The sequence below is a fragment of the Fringilla coelebs genome, assembly GCF_963513975.1.
Source record: "Fringilla coelebs genome assembly, chromosome: 2".
Lineage (NCBI taxonomy): Eukaryota > Metazoa > Chordata > Aves > Passeriformes > Fringillidae > Fringilla > Fringilla coelebs.
The window spans coordinates 32597271-32617963 of NC_140029.1; the positions used below are offsets into that span (position 1 = coordinate 32597271).

Genomic DNA, 20693 nt, shown 5'->3' on the forward strand with positions numbered 1-20693 from the left:
TAGTAGAGGACTACAGCTGATTATGGAATATATAGTCGTATTTCTTGTATATGGCGCCCCTATTTTCCAGCCAGTAGCAGAAATTAACCAGGTACTTCTGAAGAGCAAATATACATCTGAATATTGCAATCCTAGGACATGACTAGGTGAAATAGAGAATACTGTTCTTTTTGTAACACAATTTCAAATCATAAATGGGGCCAGTCTGAAATCCCATGGGAGGTCCTGCACCAAAATGATCCATACACAATAAAGTATATTGAAAGGAAAGTGTATCACAGTGTTGGCTCTCTTAAAAATAAATCTGATAAAAATACAAATATTCATCTCTTGTGTTGAAGATAAGCATCCAGTCACTACCTCTGCCAAGTCAGGCAGGAATACTAAATGACTTCATTCTGTCCTCACCTCATTTTTCTAGGATGTACTCATTATCTAGAAACGGATGACTCCTTATACCTTTTAATAACTCAAATAAACAGACAAACAAAACATGGTGATAACTACATGATTCAAATAGTGTTTATAGACACATGTGTTAATATAATACAGTTCTATCAAACAAAAAAAAAAACCCCATAACTAGATCCAAACTAGATTTCACATGCATTTTCTTAAGTACGTACAACTTTCTATTTCCAGAGTACAGTTTTGTTCATCTAATGGGTATCTTCTCAAGTCCATCATACATGCTGCAGTGGTTGTAATTCTGAAATACAAGCATCAAACAGTTTTACCATACAGCAGTAATCTGGGTTTTGGGTGATAGGGTTGTTTATCTTCCAAAGTGAAGACCCTCTGAAGAATAGCTTACAATAACTGAGAAGCTGGTCCATACTTTTACATTGAGCAGCAGCCTAATAGAGCAGCAATTACACTGACTTTCAGAGGAACAACTGGCTGTGAATTACCCTTATGCAACCAGCCCCTTTGGGGTTCAATGGACCTATCCTCATATGCAAATATTACATGAACATTTGCTGAGATTAAAAGGTACAACTTTATAACAGAAACCATGAAGTGAAAATAGTCTGCTACAAATGTCAAAATGATTGCAGCCGCATGAATAACTGATTTCTTGGTTTTGTGGCAGGTCTAGAAAAAAACCCTTGAAATGTTGAAAAAAAGTTTTAAGTCCAGCAAAATGCTTTGTTTTAAATCTTACTTCCCTGGTTTTTAAATTGAAAGAGGATTTTGTTGTGAAGCTCCATATTGAATTTAAGTTTTCTCCTCAAATAACAAAACACTTTCATTTCTCTGTCTATTTCACCATTTAGCACCCTAAGGACTGTTTTACAAAACATTTCACTATTGATGAATCAGCATTATTCATCAACCTCTTCTAGAACAGGAGAGTCAAAAACAAACATGTACAACCAGAACAACTGTCTTAACTGCTTGACACAGCACTGCCACTTCATTTTGTAATTAATGGATTTATATATTTGTTCTAACTTTAGACAGATATAACCATACGCTCATAATTAATCTGCAGCATATTTTGATGTTTTTCTGAATCACAGCCTTCACCAAGGGTATGTACATTATTATGCATCATTGTTTTTATAATGGCTTCGTATAAATTATCTTTTGAATCTGACTAGCTCCATCCCTTACTGGTCCTTTTTTGATATAAACAAGACATGGAAGTTGCACAGTTTGTTCCTAAACAAATAATATTCTAGTGATAATTTATGCTAATAAATACAAGATGGGAAAATGCCTTAAATGTACCTTTAAAAGCTAGAACCCTCAATGTTAATGTTTTTTTCATGTGTTTTCTCTGAAGTTCTTTCTTCTACCCATTAACCTTCTCAAATTACAGTCTTCTAATCTGGTAAACTACTTTAATATTCCAGGGCAATGTTTCAAGAGAAAAACGTATTTAGGTGCCTTTCTTCACATCTTTCACAGTAAAAAAACCCTACCTTGTTATTACAAATGTTCTATCCAATCTCAATCAATCCAAAGAAAAGGAAGAAAAAATGCTTATCCTTAGTATATAGGATGATTTTAGATGAATAACTACATAACATCTGAAGAAATGATTGAAGACCATTATTGCTATCTCGTAGGACAACAGAGGCCACCCTTCACTGACTGAGAAGGCTCTTTTGCAAAGAAATATTGTCATTTCTTTGCCCAGGGAGAGACAATTGTATGAGCATAAAGGCAATGAAAGAGGAAGGAGAGGAAAAAGCTCAAGGATCTGTTTCTCAGCATATCTTTGAACTTGTGTTCCTACCAGTAGCCAGTGAGAAAGGCACACACCTGATCTTTGTGCTTTCCAACCTTACCTACAACATGATCATGTCTTTGTCACCACTGGCTCTTCTGACTGTCCTCTGAATAGTCTTATGTTAGCCTCACAGGATTTCAGGTCTTAAGTATTGTATCACAAGAGGATACTTAGGCCAGCCTTCCTCCAAGCTGCATCTGGGAATTGCTCTGGTTCCTCTGTTAACACAAATTCCAGTGGGCTGGAGCTGTGTACAAACAGCAGTTCCTCAGTTGCACTGCAGTTTAGGGAAATGTCTTCTCTGCAACAAACACCTGCAAAAGCCCTTCTGGAGCACAGCTATTAACTATGGAGATGATTAATTATCTAGGTTGTTTAGCCTGGAGAAGAGAAAGTTCCAGGGGGATCTTATAGCAGCTTTCCAGTACCAAAGGATAAGCTAAGAGAGAGCTGGAGTAGGAGTTTTTAAAAGGATGTGTAGTGGTAGGACAAGGAGTTATGGCTTTACACTGAAAGGTGGTAGATTTAGATCAGATTTTAGGATGAAATTTTGACTTTGAGGGTGGTGAGGCACTGGAACAAGTTGCCCAGAGAAGTTCTGGATTCTCCATCTCTGTGAGTGTTGAAGCCTGCACAGGGCTTCCAGCAACCTGATCTAAGCAAAGATGTCCCTGCCCATGGCAGGATGATTCTAAGGTCCTTCCCAACCCAAAGCTTTCTATGATTCTTTGAACGTCTCCTCAATATGATTACTAAGAGCAGCTCTAGCTAAGCACATAAAACAAGGATTAACATACAGTCTTAGAGGAGAAAATTTATTCTTAAATTTGTGATTATTGATAAGCAAGCAATGATGCCCTTAACAAAGCCATACTGATTGTGCTATGAAAGGATCTTGCTCCTGAGTCAAATAATAACTGTGTTCAAAGTAAAACAAGTAGGCATGCTTGGGAATTGTTGATATGAAGGTTCTCTCCCGTGCTTTAGAAGATTCGCCTACACTAACCTAGGTCTCATGTGGGATCCTGCAGCAGAATCCACATGAGCTAAGTTGATACAAAGGGGAATGTGCTAGCAGACTCTTAACTATTATGTTGCATAACTAGCTATAAATGCCAGCCTTACAGAACACAAATTATTAATTTTACAATATTGTAAAAAATTATAAAGCTGGCAAATTTATATTCAACTTAATAATTGTGTTATTACTTTTAAGGAATGTATTTTTATTTTGGTCTGTTCACATACTCTAGTGGGTTTGCATCACAAGTTCCAGTACCAGAAACTGCACATTCTTGCTCAAGAATTTTTTTTACACTACAGAAAAATGAACTAGAAAAAAATACAGCCAGAAATAGACAGAAACAAATGTACCTCATTTTTTCAAAGTTAATACTCAGAGGTCCCTCCTGAATGAACACTCAAGCAATCAAATTTAACTTACACAAATGCACACCAAAAGCAAAAATGAATGGCTCAGGCTCGTGCATGCTCCCAGGAAGAGCAGGTTTACTTTTTATGGGATAAGATGGTGCCTGACACAAGACAGCAAGGTTTCTAGAACTCATCATCATGGCAGACAGAGGAATGATTACAAGCCACACAAAGATGAAGCGGGACACAGACACAGACACACATACAATTTGGGTCAAACCAACACACAAAGGAAATGTTTTTAATTTTTTATAATTTCATACTCTGGTTTTCTTTCCTCTGGATATTGATTCTTTTATCCTTGTCTGGTACTATATTCCTGGGCTCATTGCCTTTGCTTATACTGCTATATTGTCTAGGAACCTCATCTGTGATGGGCTGTGAGGTGCTGCATACATAACCAAGAGAAGGACATTTTATGTCCCCAAAACTTTTACAGTATGAATCAGTCTAGGCAATATAGATACCTCATATGTGACTAGGTCACAGTCCTAACTGTTTACTTTCTTGATACAGAAATACATTAATCCAAAAAGAATAGAAGTAAGCGTGGTTGCCTTGTCTGACTGATCACAACTAATCTTTTCACCCTGCAAATATCTATCATGTTTCAAATATGGGAAATAATTATGTCAGTCCTTTCAGATAAAATACATATATTTCTCAGCTCCAGTTACTTTTAATATTTAACATTGTACTGCCTAAAAACAAGAGGTTTATGCATGAAAAACATACAAGCAGACTCTATTTTTGATCCCCAGACTATAAAATAGGTATTTCCTCCATAGTCTCTCATGAAAAAATAGCTGTTTTATCATCATTTCTCTTGTAGATTGTTCTGAAGAAGGTAGAACAAATTCAGTGTGTCAGCCAAAGAAAAAATGCCCCAGAAGTGGGCTGAACTTCAAAAAGCTACATTCCTCCACTATCACAGACTTCTGCTGCAGTAGCTAAGTGCTTTCTCTAAAGCAGAGAGAAACCTTGGACGACTGAAGGTCAAGTCCTTCAAAACTGTGATAAATCCTACATTGTTCAGAAGAGAACATACATCCAGTGTGGCCTTGGGATCACTTTCCATTGTATATGTGCTGAGGAACTGCTTTGTTCTGTGGATGTCCTGTAATTGGTTGCAACCCTCCAAAATTTCACCTATTATTTTGAGTGACCCTGTGCTTTGTGGAACATAAAACTCCAAGTTCTGGCCTCAACCCACACTGCCCCTGGACTGCAGCTTGAGCTCAATGCCACTGGGATGCTCTGAAGCCATAAAACAGGAAATAGGGTAGTGATGGAACAACACAAAGCACAGGTCTTTAAATCAGCAAAGATAAGGCTCAGATGTTTTCTTACTTTTGATCACAACATCTATATTTTTCTATGACTTAATTAAAGACAGTCATTCTTCACTATGTAACTTAGCTGTTTCATATCATGGATATCTCACCCTGGATATTACATGCTTTCAGAGAAAAGGAAAGGGAAGAAGTGTGCTACACATGAGCCACTGGTGAAAATCCTGCTGAGCAAATCCTATTATGTGGAATGCATCTGCTGTGGACACTTGTCTTTTGCAGAAGAGGAAGCCAAGTGATTCAAATACAGTACTCTATGACAGATAATCCTCACCTGAATGGGTCCAAATGTTTTTAGAGTGTGACAGAAAGACTTCCACATATTACTAGGATCACAAGAATTCTAATCTCCTTTACTTTTTTTATTATATTGCTGTGGGGATATTCCTTGACATGAAAAAAACCCAAATATATCTCAGAAAATTTTTTCTTACATGTAAGCACTTGAGAAAAGCATCCTAAACCTTTAATGTTCCATACTTGGTAAATACCTTGCAAAACAAAAGCCTCCTTTCAATAAAACTGGTTAATTACAGAGAAAACATTCCCAACTTCTTTGAAGTCTCATATTAGGCTGAATCTATCTCTATTTTGTCTAGAAAGATTCCTTCAATTCTTCATAATGTAATAGGAGTTAAAAAGGTGAGGGCCATGACCCAAGTCAAGTAAAAAGATCCACTGTTGATAAAAAAGAGAAGCAGGTAAAATACTGATACTGGATATATAAGCCATCTGCACCACTTTTCTGATCCCATTCATTTTTATATTAGGGACTTTTTATCCTTCACTATCTATGTGCACCAATCTTGAGTATTATCTCTGCTTAAATATACAAGAAAATTCCAGCTATGGAGAAGTAGCTTTCACTGTCAAAGACTTGTTTTGCTGGTTTAAACCACTGGAGCAAATGAAATAGCCTGTTCAAAGAAAGCAATATTTTGATACTACTGGATTTTCCATAAGGATTTTTGCTGGTGTAGTTAAGTTTATTAAGGGAAGGATACTTCAGCATTTCTAACCATAAAAGTTACGGCAGAAAAGAAAGAAAACACAAGTCAAACCTAAAATAGGTAGAAAGTAAGAGACTGTAAGGTCACTTTGTACCTCTGGTTTGAAATGTAGCAATTACAGTGCTGATTCCTGCTTGAAGAAATCACTGAAAGTACTGGGTCGTGATCTTAGCTGTGGCTGACTCTCCCCAACCAGGGCTACTTCTGGCTTTTTTTTTAATAGAGTATGGACAAATCAAGAGACGACATAAGCACCCACATTCAATCTTCCTGCCTGTATTTTGGATAGGATTTTCAGGTTTACAATTAATATATGTGCCTTTCTGCTTCCTATAGCCAGCGGGCTTTCCAGATATGGTGACTGTACAGAAACAGATAAAACCTGACTGAAGGCGCTTCTGGCAAAATTAAGAAACATCGAGTGTGTAATTTGTTTTCTACTGGCATCTCTTAGAGTTATAGGGAAGGTTACATAATAAGCTAACCAATGCTTGTAATAACCTTGTACCAGGAAGCAAACATCAACAGCACATAACAGCAGTGATGAAATCTTCACCGTGGGAGCACAGACCTGAGGCCGTAGAGCACTGTTCCGTCCGGGTGAAGGCGAATCATCCGATTCTTCACAGTAACGCCGTGCACAAAGGATTTCTTGTCGTTTAAGAAGTAAGTGTCAGGCACCCACAGCTGATCTGCCACTCGGTTATCAAGCGTCAGGTTGAGAGGTATGCCAGCATAAGCCAGCCTCTTATCTCTCCAGTACTGTTGAAAATACATAGTCAAAGTGTAATCCTGGTGAGGGAAAAAAAAAAGAGAAGTACAAGAGTCAACCACACTCTGTGTAGGAGAATAACTTCCCTCTTGATAGCTTATTCTGCTGTTGATTAAATTTAAATGTAATATTTTAAAATGTTTAATAAAAATTAAATAGTTGTATCACTTAACAAATAGTTTATATCATTCATATCTATTGCTCTAGACTAAGGGGGCATTTCAACTCCTATGAAATTCAGCAGGTATCAGTATCATTTGTCCTGCTCCTGCTTTTCTTTCATGCAGTTCCACTGACAACTGCCCAAAATAATCATATTTGTGGAATGATAAATGACACAATGGGTAAATACTGCCATCTTCCCCATTTTTAAAAATGGTAGATAAATGGAAATACATTTAAAGTATGTTGAAGCAGTATGCAAATTTCTGCCTGAAAAATAAGCTGAAGCTATGTTGATTATACATGTACCTTTGTGTGAGACTGCATTTTGCAGTGACACAACTATTACCTCATCAACAGACTACACTGATACTTTGAATAATAGTAAATTCTATTCAAGTCCCACTAATATCAGTGTTTGGTTTTCATAACTGTCAGTTTTAAGGTTTATGGTATCTTCTACAAGCTGTGATCACAAATGTAAAAGCCTAAACATGGATACAGAAGCTTAAAACCTACATTTAAAAATTCTTTATTTAATTTCAGAATTTGCTAACCTGACTTCTTCATATCGTAATAATGCTATATTGAAATGCTTTGAAAGGCTTAGATGGTAGGCCTCGTTCATTAGCTTCATGATATTATAAAACACTAAAAAGAAATGCCTGTGAACATTTTAAAGTTATGTACCAGCAAAACATGAAAAAATAAATCACATGAAATAAATGAGACCGTAAGTGCAGGCCATTAAAACTCTGATTTTCAAATTACAGAAGTGCTCTAAACAATAAAACTCTTCATGAGATTCTTCCCAAAATACTGAGAAATTTATGTGATCTCCAAACACATTTAAATATTTAGCAGCAGGTGTGCAAGCCACAGGATACCTGCATTTGCATCTGGTTCTACAAGCTGGTGATGCAAAACCCCTCAGGCTTGCTGCTTGTTTGGGAAAAGGATGCTCAAGTTTTCCAAGCACGGCTGTTGGGAATGGTCCATTCTTATAACGGGTTTCATGTGGACACAATCCAATTCCAGGCACTGCTCCTGCTCTGTTTCCCTCAAGCCCTATGGTCTTTCCTTGAAATCATATAAAACTTGAGCCTGCCTCTCACACTCAGAGACTTTTGCATTTTTGATTCAGTGATTCATTCTCTTTAATGAGGGAGCTGCTATGGTTTAAAGAAATCAAATTTAATTGCTTAGAAAAAGAAATCATTATAGATATCAAGGAAAAGCTGTTTCCATTTAAAGAAACTAATAGGAGACCTTTGAAAACAAAAGGGCCCTGTGATGGGAGAAAGGAGCCCACGTGGAGCTGCCTGGAAGGAATCTCATTCCTCAAACCTCAAATCTGACATGACTGCTCAGGAGAATGAGCTCTAACCTTTTTGTCAGCAGCTTTCTTCAGTGGGACTGATGGTCCCTGCTCAGCAGTGAATGAGGTGCATGAGACACTGGGGGCACCTGCCTCACTCCCATTACCGTGTCACAAAGGCCACCTCTCTCCTCACATTCTCTGCAATCAGTTTTCTAACACTGATGCATTAGAACAAATATCCCCTACCAGCTCTGTTTTGCCCTGTTTAATTAAAGCTGGTTTCGATTAACATTCAAAACTTCCTGGCTTCTATAATGGTTTGCACAGCAATTTCGAGAAATTTGGGATTATAAAAGTTTTGGACAAAAGAACAGCACAGCAAAAGCTCACTACGTGTAATTGCACAGCATATGCACAAAATAATACTAAGAAATGAAATAAAGAAAAGGAGTGGCACTGCATAGCATTGAAAGAAGTGAACTGGACAGCACCAAAATATAAGAAAAGCAGTACATCTTTAAAAAAAAAAAAATTAGGCTACCTTTCTTTTTCCTTTGGTTTAAGATAAAATATATGCTAACATCTAATGAATGGAGCAATTAATTACTAAATAAAACATATAAAACAATGCAAGCACTAATAATCTGGCATTTTATTTTAAAATAACATTTACTATGTCAGGGAGCAACTTTAAAAATTATGCACAGAGACAAAACGATCAAACATCCAAAACTTACTGTCTTGAAGGAAAAAAGGACTTCCAAAACACATTCTCTCAGGTACAAATTTCACTAGTGCTTTCTCTAGTAACTGTTTATTTATTATATCATTTTAATTTTAAATTTTAAAAAACCCTCAAAACTCTATGGATATTAATGCATATGATTATATTTGCATATTGTACATTTGGGCTCTTCCAGCCTCACGTGCTCTGAAGATGATGACAGAAAGAATTAATGTGAACCATGCTTGGCTACCATCACACTTTTTTCAATTCCCTCAAAATAAAGGGAGCAACAAGCTTATATGGGAACTGCACTGAAACTACTTGGCTGTACAAGGAGTGATAAATAAGCAGGAAAGGTCAGTTCCTTAGGGTGGCTCCACCAAATCTCTCACTACCTGCAGAAAATATACTTCTTAAAACCTATATGGATCAGTTCTCATTCTTTGATTAACTAATTTTCAAGACTTTGTATGTATAAAGAAAGTTTTTCCCTAGTCTAGACCCCAGAGGAAAACACAAAAAGGGTTTGAGTGTAGATTGGAAAATATGAATTAGATATTTCAGGTAAATGAGAAATGAACTTTTAACACTCAGTAAGTAGATCACAAAGTTTATTAAGGGCCACCTCCATCCAGGGAGCTTCTGATGACTAGTTCTGATATGGAGGTCAAGAGGGTAGATGTCTAAAGCCAGAAGAGATTCATACCACTACAGCTACTGCATTAGGGTGCCATTGTATGTCAAAGACAACACAGAGCTGCCAGCTTTAGGAAATTCTAGCTACTGCAGAGAGCAGTGGACAATTTTCTCAGCAGCAAAGACCTCCATAAAACATATTTTATTCCACCAAACAATACAGTGCAACATTTAACATTTACCTCTCCAGATCCTCACAGTAATAACACGCTTCAGGTCAGGCATGGTAACAAAATCACTCAAAGCTCTGACAACCAACAAACACAGTAATTCTCAAGTACAGGTGAAATGTCCTCACAATGGGAAAAGCTCGACTGCACAGGCAACACAATCTTTCTTTTGTGAATTTAAAGACCCTGAAACATCCTACAGGGAAAAAAGACAATTCTGGGCATCCTTGAATTTCTAGCACTGCAACAATGCCACTAATGTAAGGAAAGGCCTGCAAAAAGTTGTGATGGCTGTTCTTTCAATACAATTTTACCTGGTCAAGGGGCTTGGAAAACAGAATTTAAAAACCTCAAATAGTAGATAATACTTTGGATATTATCAAAATAAGACATTCAGATACAAAAATAAAGAGGCTGATATCACAACTTAAATAGTGTATAATATCTATGGTCTTTGTATGTACTGCTTATGATTTTAATGTATCTAAAACAAGAACTATAGACTAATAAATATTACATATGCTAACCATGTACAAAGACATTTTAAGCATTTTCTACATTATATTTGTCCCTCTTGGACTGAGCATACCATGCAGGAAACACAACTAACCCACTCCTAAAAAGCCACTTCAGACAGATAATGTACAGTACTTAATGCACTAACTATAATACCAATTAATGAAAAATACTAATATGCTGTAATAGCAAAGGAAACAATTACCTGTTTTCTATTACAGGGCTTGCTATCTCTAGTTTTGCTCTCCTTCACTCAATAACAGTGAAAGAAAAATTCGAAAATATAGTTTGGTCATCAAAATAAAATTAACATAATTATAGCAGCAATAATGCTCTAAATTTGACTATCACTGTTTGCTGTCTTACTATATCATGAATTGATGATGTTACAAGTTTTCTATTAGCTGTAAAAATGCTCCTTCAAAATGATTGCTAGATAAGCACTGCAATTAATAATTAAGATGGAATACTGTTAATATGGCAAATAAGCAAAAGAAATTCTTAATGCAAAATGAAAGAATATCTTGAGAATTATTGGAAACATTGGAAAAAAATTTTGCATAAAGAACTATTTCACTGCTTGGGAAGATAGCCTTGTGTCTACCTGAAATGCAGTTTCCTGATTTAAATTTGCATTCGGATGTAAATTCACATCCTTGTTTTCTTGACCAAAAGACAAATTATTACCATCAGTTTCTGGATTATTTAATTTTGATGAGTTAATAAAGTAAGTACTTATTCATTGGATAAAAAGATTTATTGAAAATACATGCCCCCTCACCTTCTACATGATTTCAAAAATTAGATATGGCTCCTGTAGTATAAAGAGCTACAACACTGATGATTGAATTCTATTCTTCCCAATAAGCCCAAAGTTGAGTAGCAAAGCCAAACTCATAAAAAACTAATGCCTTAACAATATACGTGTAAATCTGTTACCCTACCATATGCAGAAGAGACCTGACAAATAGGTTAATGCACACTTTAATTCACATAGCTAAAAATGAGTTTAATAAAGACTTTTTCAGAAAGGCTAACCATAAGAAATCATAATTTACCAGCAATGCTAGTCAGTTGTGTGAGATGACCACATGAACATTTTCCTCAGAATTCAAAATTTTCTAATGGCTTCAGCAACATTCATGTTAAAGAAAAAATTTATTAAAGAAAGAAGTTCGAATCATAGAATCATTAATGCTGGAAAAGACCTCTGAGATCATTAAGTCCAACTACTAACCACCATATTGAGCACCAAACCTTATCCCCACATTCCATACTTACAGGCCTTTTGAACACTTCCAGGAACAGTGGTTCCACCACTTGCCTGGGCAGCCTGTTCTAATGCCTGAAACCTGTATTTTTGCATTATATATAACTCGTTGACATTTTGGGTTGTCCAATGTCTAAACAATACATTTTCTTACTTAATCACCAGAAAATGGAGAAAGCCACCAACGTCTGCTTTTCTGTGAAGTCTCTTACAAGAGAAGTGCCTGATGAGAATGCCTCTGGCAATAGATGGAGTTCCTGGGCAGCCTGAGTGAAGGAAACCTGAGCATGCACACAAACACACACACTCATCCTCTCTAGTCCGCCAAAGCTTCTTCTTCTAATGTTTCTTGGCCTACCTGCTGTTACAGGAAAGGTTCACCTCACCTGTAAGATCCTGTCTCAGGCCTTTCTTTGACTTTATGCAAAACCTCTATAATACTGACATGTTGAAAACATAGCACGTATTTTCCCAAGCATGTGGCTACAATGCTCTTCCATTAGGAAAATGCTAAAGCAGCTCAATCATGCTGATTTTAGTGTGACCCTCCATACATCAATGTTGTCTTGGTATATTTTGAACAAAATTACCATTACTGTTTTCCTCTTCTACTGAAACGCAAAAGGATGGTGTTATAATCAAGAATTATTTAGCCTCCAAGAACCTACTTGATTCTACAAAACACTTTTCAAAATAAATGCGTGATTGCATGGGTCTTTCCTGCCCCTCACACCCTTTGGCACAAGAGCTTCCACCTCCCCTGATACCCCAGTGCTCCTCCAAAGAGCCTGTTCCCCATTGAGCATCCTTGGGTGCTCCGAGGATGGTTGCCATACCAACCGGTGCTTGGCTTTCTGCAGGCAAAGAGTGCACAGTTGACATAGCAACCAGCCAGAGCAGCTCCTCTGCTGCTTCTCGGGCACAGGTGGTGGTCACTGCAGTGGAATTGAAGCTTCTGAGCAGGAATGAAGGGAGCAACCAGGTACCCTGAGGGGTACATGGCACCTTCCTGCCATGGCCAGTGGAGCTCACTCTTCAAAATCTGGGTATTGGCTCTTTTCTCTCTGTTCCTCTACCCACCCCAAACTGATGGGGATGATTTCCTGCTCTTGGGGTGTTCTCCCATCCCAACATCAGAGGACACCAGCTGATAAGAAAGCAATTGCTTGGGGTGAGCTTTGCAAGGTGAATATAGTGAAAAAACAAGTTCCTGCAAATATTTGAGGGACATAAGACAACAGGAAGACAGCCTGGGCTATTTAATCCCTGACAGCTGAGAGTGGGGGGAGAATACTTCAATATACCCTTTCTGATTCAGAGTGTCACAGTTATTACAATACCCCGGCTTCTCAGTGATCAAGAATTTCTATTCCCAAAGGACTGATCAATGGAAAACTAACACACACCTTTACACCTCATGGGTAAAATACTCTCTGACCCAGAGCAAAAAGCTAGCAAAAAAAAAAAGTATGGTCTTACACTACATCCCTGAAGAGCTGTCCAAAGAATTTGTGATAAATTACAATCAAAATCCACTTACTGATGGACAGATAGAACAAAAATTTCAGTATCGGATAGGTCACTCCTGAGAAAAACGAATAGAAATGCCAGATGTATAGATGCTGTTCTTGAAAACTCTCAAAGAGATCAAGTCACAAAAAATACCATCAAATACTCTTAAAAAAAAGGAGACCTACAAAAGAAAAATAATGCTAAGCTAAGTGATTCACTGAACTTGTTTCAAGAAGCACATTTTAATGCCAACAAGACCTCATAAAAACAAGTACATTTAATTGCACTAATTGAAATCCTGCTAACAACATACAGGGAAGAAAAAATCAACTTCTATCAGCTGTCAGCTGGTTCCCACGATTAAGGCAGCTGACCTTAGAGAGATGGGAACTGACAACTAATGGATTGTGCCTCCTACACAGTAACAGGATGTGCCACCAGTGAGTTGGAGAAATGAGCTACTGCCGTATCATCTTAAAGCTGTAAGTTTACTTTGGTTTTAGTTTGGAGGTATGAAAAGAGGTTAAAAATTTGGGATATACCAGGTACCCATTTTAGAGAATGAAGGACTTCTCACACTTCTACTTTATTCTTTCCATAAATACATAATCTTATATATTTCCTTTGCATTTTTTGAACTATCAATATAAATCTGGGAGGAAAAAAAACCTCTCTGACAAAGCTTATTATGTGTCATATTTATTCAGGTCTTCCAACTTCTTAGACAATTGAATGCATGCACTCTTTTAGTATCTGCAAGGTGTTTCAGCACAGACCCTAAAGTTGGGCATACACAGATGTGTTTTAAATACTGTGACCATAAATACATGGCTCCATGCCCCTCTTATTTGCTGTGATTAAACATGAAAAACATTTTAAAAAATTTCAGTAAACAGTATTTCACGCTGAAAAGTCTACAGTTTTTTTTTGTCACCACAAAATTGTAAAAAGACCATCATAAAGGCACTTGCAGATTTTTTTTAATCACTCTAGAGTCCACAAAAAAATCAAAACTATATTTAGGAATGGAGAGCTGATGGATACATGCACTTGAATGAAAATACATATCTGTTTACATGCACACATTTTGGTTAAAAAAAAAAAAGAAAAAAAAAGGAGTATTTACTCCACTGAGGGTAGAATTTTTTCTCATCTTTCAGCCTATCCATTTGTTGACTCTGGGAGCAAGCCAATCTCACTGGCACTGGAGCACCAAGGCTGACACCCAAAGTTCAGCTTGCTGTCTGTAATTATGTGAAACAGCAGATATTCTTACAGGAAAACCCATCCAAGACAGACACAGTGAACAAAACACCCTTGGAGAAAGAGAGCAAGAACGCATTAGCCATCAAATCTATGCTACACTGGAAACATAATCTGTGTATTTTCAGTACCAGGCCTGGAGGGCATCCCCAACACCCTGGCACAGCCAAGGGCCCGGGACTCCAGGTCAGCCCCCTGGGTCCATCAGCTCCTGCCCCAGCAGTGCCACAGCAGGGCTGGTCTCCAGTTTCCACAGCTGCCCAAGGGCCAGCCAAGCCCAGCCCACCCGTGGGTCCATGATCCAGTCCCCAACCCCAGGGAGGTGCCCACCCCAGGGCTGGGGCTGTCCTGCTGCCCCCAGCTGCCTCTCTGCCTTTCCTGAGGATCCCCTGCCACTCCAGACACCTCGGCCACTGTAGCTCTCTGTATGTAAGAGGGGGGTTCATCTGTAGCAGGCAATGAAATCTGTGCATTTCAGAGCAAGGGAACAAACTGCAAGAGATTTATCCGTGGTGGCTGAGGCTTGCAAAGCTGATGCCTGAACTATCCTCTGCTGCCTCCTCCCTTCCCTCCAGATGTGTCACTCACACTGTCAGCTTCTCTCACATCTTCCTTTCACTCCATCAGTAATGCTAACTGTAACTCTACATCTTACAGTAAGAAAATCGGGATGCAAGGAAAACATGCATTTACTCACAACTCATTAGAGCAGGCAGGACAAGCACCCTGTGACGCGGCAATGCTCATGAAACTCAGCAAAACACAAAATAAACAAATGGACAAACCCCCACAAATGCTGCACCCAAGAGGATATATTGTAAGCATACATGATATTTAACATCTACACAGACTTCTTGCTGTACAGAGACCTGTGGAAGAAGTGGAAGAGAGCATGTCCTTCTGACAGTGTCCTTTAAAGATCAGGCTATCAGTGATTTTATAGAGAAATAACCTGCTGAAGGAGGGTCTCCCCTCTTGCATGGGATCTGAACATCCTGCAAAGATCTGCTAAAAACCTTTGGAAGGGAATCAAAATGTGAAATTGTAAAAAGAAAAAGGAGGAGAGTTTCAAACTACAATGCTGCCTAGCTCCTTAAGCCACAAACAGTATGTCTCTAAAGGCAGATATGTTTAGGGATCTGTGTCTACTTAGGATATTCAGAGCAAAACTGGCCCTGTAGGAGATAATGACTTTGCCCTTTGTGTGAATCTCATGCAGTTCAATAAGGCCAAGTGCAAAGTCCTGTACCTGCATCAGGGCAAACCCAAGCACAAATACAGGCTGGATGGAGAAGGGATTGAGAGCAGCCCTGAGAGGGCTGGGGGATGTTCGTGGCTGGGAAGTGGGACACGATCCAGCAATCTGCACTCACAGAAAAGTTCCTCATATACATCTGTGCTAGGTGAACTCACTGATTTCAAAGACACATCTCAAATTCAGAAGCACAGGCAGGGACAAGTTATTTACAGAAACTGAGTTGTCTTTCCCACAGGTACAACCTATGACCACTGCTCAATTACTTACTCAATTCATCTACTGCTGTCAAATATTTCAGAAGCAGGAAGTGCATTTAAGAGGCAAGAAATTATTTTCCCCACAAGGCCTTTGGGTGGAAAAAAAGGTGTCTGTGTAAATCAGCATGAGCAAGGTACATTATATACCATTGCTTTCAGACAGAGATTAGTATTCTGCAGAGTTGCTCAGCTAGGATGACCAGGTGACCTCCCAGATATGAAAATTATATCCTTGGCCATCTATCTACCTCTGCTCTTGCTCCAGCAATGTCTTTCGTGCTGGCTTCAGACAATGGTGTAGGAATGGAGGGTTTAGACTCATCAGGAACTGGACAAACTTTGCACAAAGTCTTTACAGCAAAAATGGGATTCAGATAAAGCTGCTGTAAGTAAAGACCAAAAAGGTCACCCAAGAAGGAGACTGAATTAAAGAAGAGAGGAAACTTAAACAGGTGCAGAAGAAAATCTGGCTTGGGGATATATCATAGAGGGGTGAAATGATAAAAAGCTTTATATCCTTGAGAAGAAACATAGGACAGAAGTTCATAAATCTCAGATAGGACACAAGCTCATTCTGTGCCCAAAAATGCCATTTAAAGATAGCATAGAAAAAATAGCAACCAAATCAAATACATACGTCCTACTATTGAAATGCTACAAGTTTAAAATTAGACACAGGAATGAGGACACTTAGTTTAAGAGACAATATTGACCTAACAGAAGCATGAAAGACTTGATGGAAGGAAAGGCAGTCAATGGGAACTACAAACCACACAGGCAAGAAAAAAAGGATGCAGTGTGTGTTAAAGAATGTTTTGCATCACATAATTGTTCTGAATGTTGCACATTATGGATTAAGACACCAGGTCTACAGAAATATTAGAAAAAGCTGTCACTTCCTAATCAGTGGTGTGAGTGAGGTACCAAGAGAGATTTAAAAGACAATAAGAAAACAAATTAGTAATCAGAAACTTCAATCACCCCCACACAGACTAGGTAAATGCTAGGTTGGGGTGTGATGGAGAGGCTAAATGACACCACAAATGACTGTTTCATGGAGAAGCTTTTGCTAAAAGCTGAAACAAGCCAAGATACCCCTGACTGGGTTCTAAGAAATGCTCAAGTCATGGGGCAAAATGTTGTGACAGAAACACTGCTCATTAACCTGATGGAATTGGGGAATTCTCTTTTAAAACTGAGAAAATACTAACTTAATATAAAAATAGTTTTTGACTTCAAGAAAAAAAAAAAAACCTGCTTCAAAGTTGGAGAAGATTGTTTATAGTGATCATAATATGATTTTTTTAAATATCGAAAGCAACTGTTGAATAACAAACACACAAACCCCAGAATGTTTACTTTCTTACAACTAAAAATATGTACTTCAAAAATAAGAAGTCACATCCAAAGGAGAAGAAAATACCTAAGAAGATAGACAAGAAAAGCAAAATAAAAAAGCAAGACAAAATTGCCTAAGCATTAATGTTTTAAAGGCATAAACACATACTATAAATCACCAAATTATATCAAAAGAAAGCCTTGTAAAGCAAGAATCCATTACATTTACATTGTTAATGGCCAGATATAAGACAAGAAACAGAGACCAGCAGTTTTTGCAACAGTGGGAGGTCACCTGCAGACCTGAATGAGGATGTTTGCGGGCCTCCATCATCCTGCTAAACATGACAGAGAGGAGATGCACACTGAGGTACCTACATTTGCTACAGCATTTCTTTGAATAGTAAAAATGAGAGCTGTGAGTGTGAGGAGGTGCAGAAGGACAGCAGCATTCTGTATGCCTGAGTGATAAAACAAATGCTGATGCAAAGTAATGTGCATAGGGAAAAAACAAAAAACAGTCCTATGGACTACTTTGTAGGTTCTGAGCTAACTATGGCCACTAAATTAAAAAAAAAAAAGTGGTATTAAGCAGCATTTTCGTGAATAAATCAGTTCAGTATTCTGTAAAATCAAAGTAAGCAAACATTACGACTATTTGAAAAAGAGATAAAAAGGCCAGTTCGAATCGAGCTCTGATCAAACTGATCTAGTGAGCAGCATCCCTGCACACGGTGGCAGGATTGGAAACAGATAATCTTCATGGTATAACCCAAACCATTCCATGGTTTCTGAAAGTGTTGAAGAAAAAAGGAAAATTCACTGCACCACATTTCAGTCTGCTTACACATTGAATACTGTGTACAGTTCAGGCCCCTGTTCCCACCAGGGCAGGGCATAACAAGGTACAAGGAACTGCAGCAAGCGGAATGAAGGGCATAAAACTCCATACAAAACCAGATTAAACATGCAAGGACTTTTCTGCCTACAAAAGAAGCAACTAAGTGATAAATTAAAGATATCAGTAATAACGTTGTGGAGGAGGCCAACAGCTATTTACTCCTCCTCACTTGTAAGAAACAGAGACCAGCAAACGAAATTACCAGATGTTGGGCTCTGAACAACTGAAAGGATACTCTATTTTCATATATATACGTATACATATATGTCTACATGTATGTATATGTATATGTATATGTACATGTACATGTACATGTATATGTATATGTATATGTATATGTATATGTATATGTTTAAACTAGGTGGTTCTTACCCACTGCTTGACACCAAAAATAAGCAGATGTCCCAGGAAGCCCGCCCCTGAGCAGTTTCATAGTTTGATGCTGGAAGAATATCAGAAAACTAACATAACTTAATCTAAACCTACTTCTATACTATGCTTGCTAGAGCATTCATCATTGCCCACAGCAGGAAACTGAATACCAAGAAAGGCAGATTTCAGGTTTAACTTCATTTCTCGTGTCTTTATCTTCTTGGAGCATGCTATGAAGTCATTTAGGACTCTGCAGTGCTGTTCAGGAGCTGATGTGACTGTCCTGTGGTGTTAATAAGCATTGCTGTCAGAGCTGACATCTTTTCCAGGGGAAAGGAAGTAGAAGTTGTAACCTGAAACATTTATACAATTCATTTTTGATCCAACTGCATATGATGATTTTGAACATGAGATTTTTACAAACAGCACAAATATGTCAATGTAGAATATTTTACTGCCTGTCAAAGTTCAGAAATTATTTTAGAGTCACTTCTTTAATGATTTTGAGTGATACTCATGTTCCCTTTAATTTGTCTAGCATCTGCTCCTGGCAAATGTAAGCAGATGTGTCTAATTATTACCTTTTGATACTTGTATATGCATAGCATGAGTAAGATCATGAAGAAAACAGACTTTTGCAAAGAGGAGGCAAAATACCTTTGAAGCCAATGACATGGCAATGAGTCAGATAGCTAACATATCTATTTTATAGTTGCGAAGTTGGCAAATAGTCACAAGCCATACATTATTCCAAGAGAAAACATAGTTTGAAGATGATAGATACATATGTAAATTTAATTTAGGTTGGAGCTCGACATCAGAACCATGTTCTTTCCAATTTAAGCTCATGAAATCATAGAATCAGATCCTGAGTCAGAAAGGACCTAGAAACATTGAAATTCAACTTCTGAGGAGTTGATCAACAGGGGTAGTGTACTTGATCTTATTTTTCGACTGTAACACCATTCACATTTTATTTGAGTGGGTTTTGTCTATTGAAAGATTTTAAATTGGTTAAAACACCACTTAAAAGGGTGCTTTTTAACACAACACAACAATTCCAGGCAGAAGTTTAACCATAACCCCCCTGCAGAACCTCTAACCTCACAAGTGTTTGTGCAGCTTCTCCACCTCCCTCAGGTACATCTCTAGTCTTGGATTTTGGGCCACTTGTCGACAGCTCAGCTCCAGGACTTGCTGCTGTGTCCAGGGACAAATTGCTAGAGAATCTCTGGAATCTTTGGTGTTATAAAAAGTATGTCAGAAAGGGAGTGTGGTGGGTTTCTAGGGTGATACGATCAGGAAAAGCTGAAATTTGACAACTGCTCTGAGAGCAATGCAGTCTCAAATCAAGAGGTCGTGCTGTTCGCACCAAATGCAAAGTTGGTTACATTATCTCATGCACACAGATCATGCCAGTAAAGGAGGAAATATTTTATTTTAAAGTATCTATTAAAACCACAGAAAAATTCTTTTAGCAGTTTAAATTTTAAGAATGTTTATTTCACTATTATGTCACCTGGTTTTGTCCACAGTATGCAGACAAAATGATTCTGCTTACAACCAAGTATCAAAATTTGTACATGGTACAAAACTTGTAAATAGTTCAAATTCTGCTAGATGAGAAAGATGTACCTAAAACCATATTGCATGCCAATATAGATTATTAGAGAAGCTAAACATAATTGTTCCTCCACGTTACTGTACTATATTCAAATTTGATTCTATTTATGCAAACAAATACTTTTTCTTCACTATTGGCTACTTTTTGTGACAGCTACTATAGTGTTTATCTTTTTCAAATTAGATTTGCAGTTTTCAGCTACAAGCAGAAACAGAATTACCAAATTATTGATTGTATAAAACAAGAACATAAAGTAGCTTGTGTATCTAACTCAGAAACTAAATGTGAATCTATGTGTGATATTACCTAGTATTACATTATCTCTTTCATGTTTGTCCAGGTTTATCTCACAAATAATTCATTCCTATATGACCAGCTGCTCTACATGGTCCCAAATCCAGCAGCTCACCTTCAGAGTAGAAGCTGCTGGATGCTGAACACACTAAAACATCTGATGCTGTAGTGGGAAAAGAGATCTCAGAAATTTGGCTGTAATGAC

The 20693-nt window shown here is 37.8% G+C and overlaps 1 protein-coding gene across 2 annotated transcripts in view; it reads right to left on the minus strand.

Annotated features, from left to right (window-relative positions):
* Positions 1–20693, minus strand: part of GABRB3 (gamma-aminobutyric acid type A receptor subunit beta3) — a gene marked incomplete at both ends in the record, with an annotated part of 192537 nt that overhangs the window by 26412 nt on the left and 145432 nt on the right. For both annotated transcript variants that reach the window (XM_084226416.1, XM_084226415.1), the window contains 2 exons: positions 627–709; positions 6607–6827. In XM_084226416.1, the coding sequence (XP_084082542.1) occupies positions 627–709; positions 6607–6827 (304 nt within the window). The remainder of the gene's footprint in view (positions 1–626; positions 710–6606; positions 6828–20693) is intronic.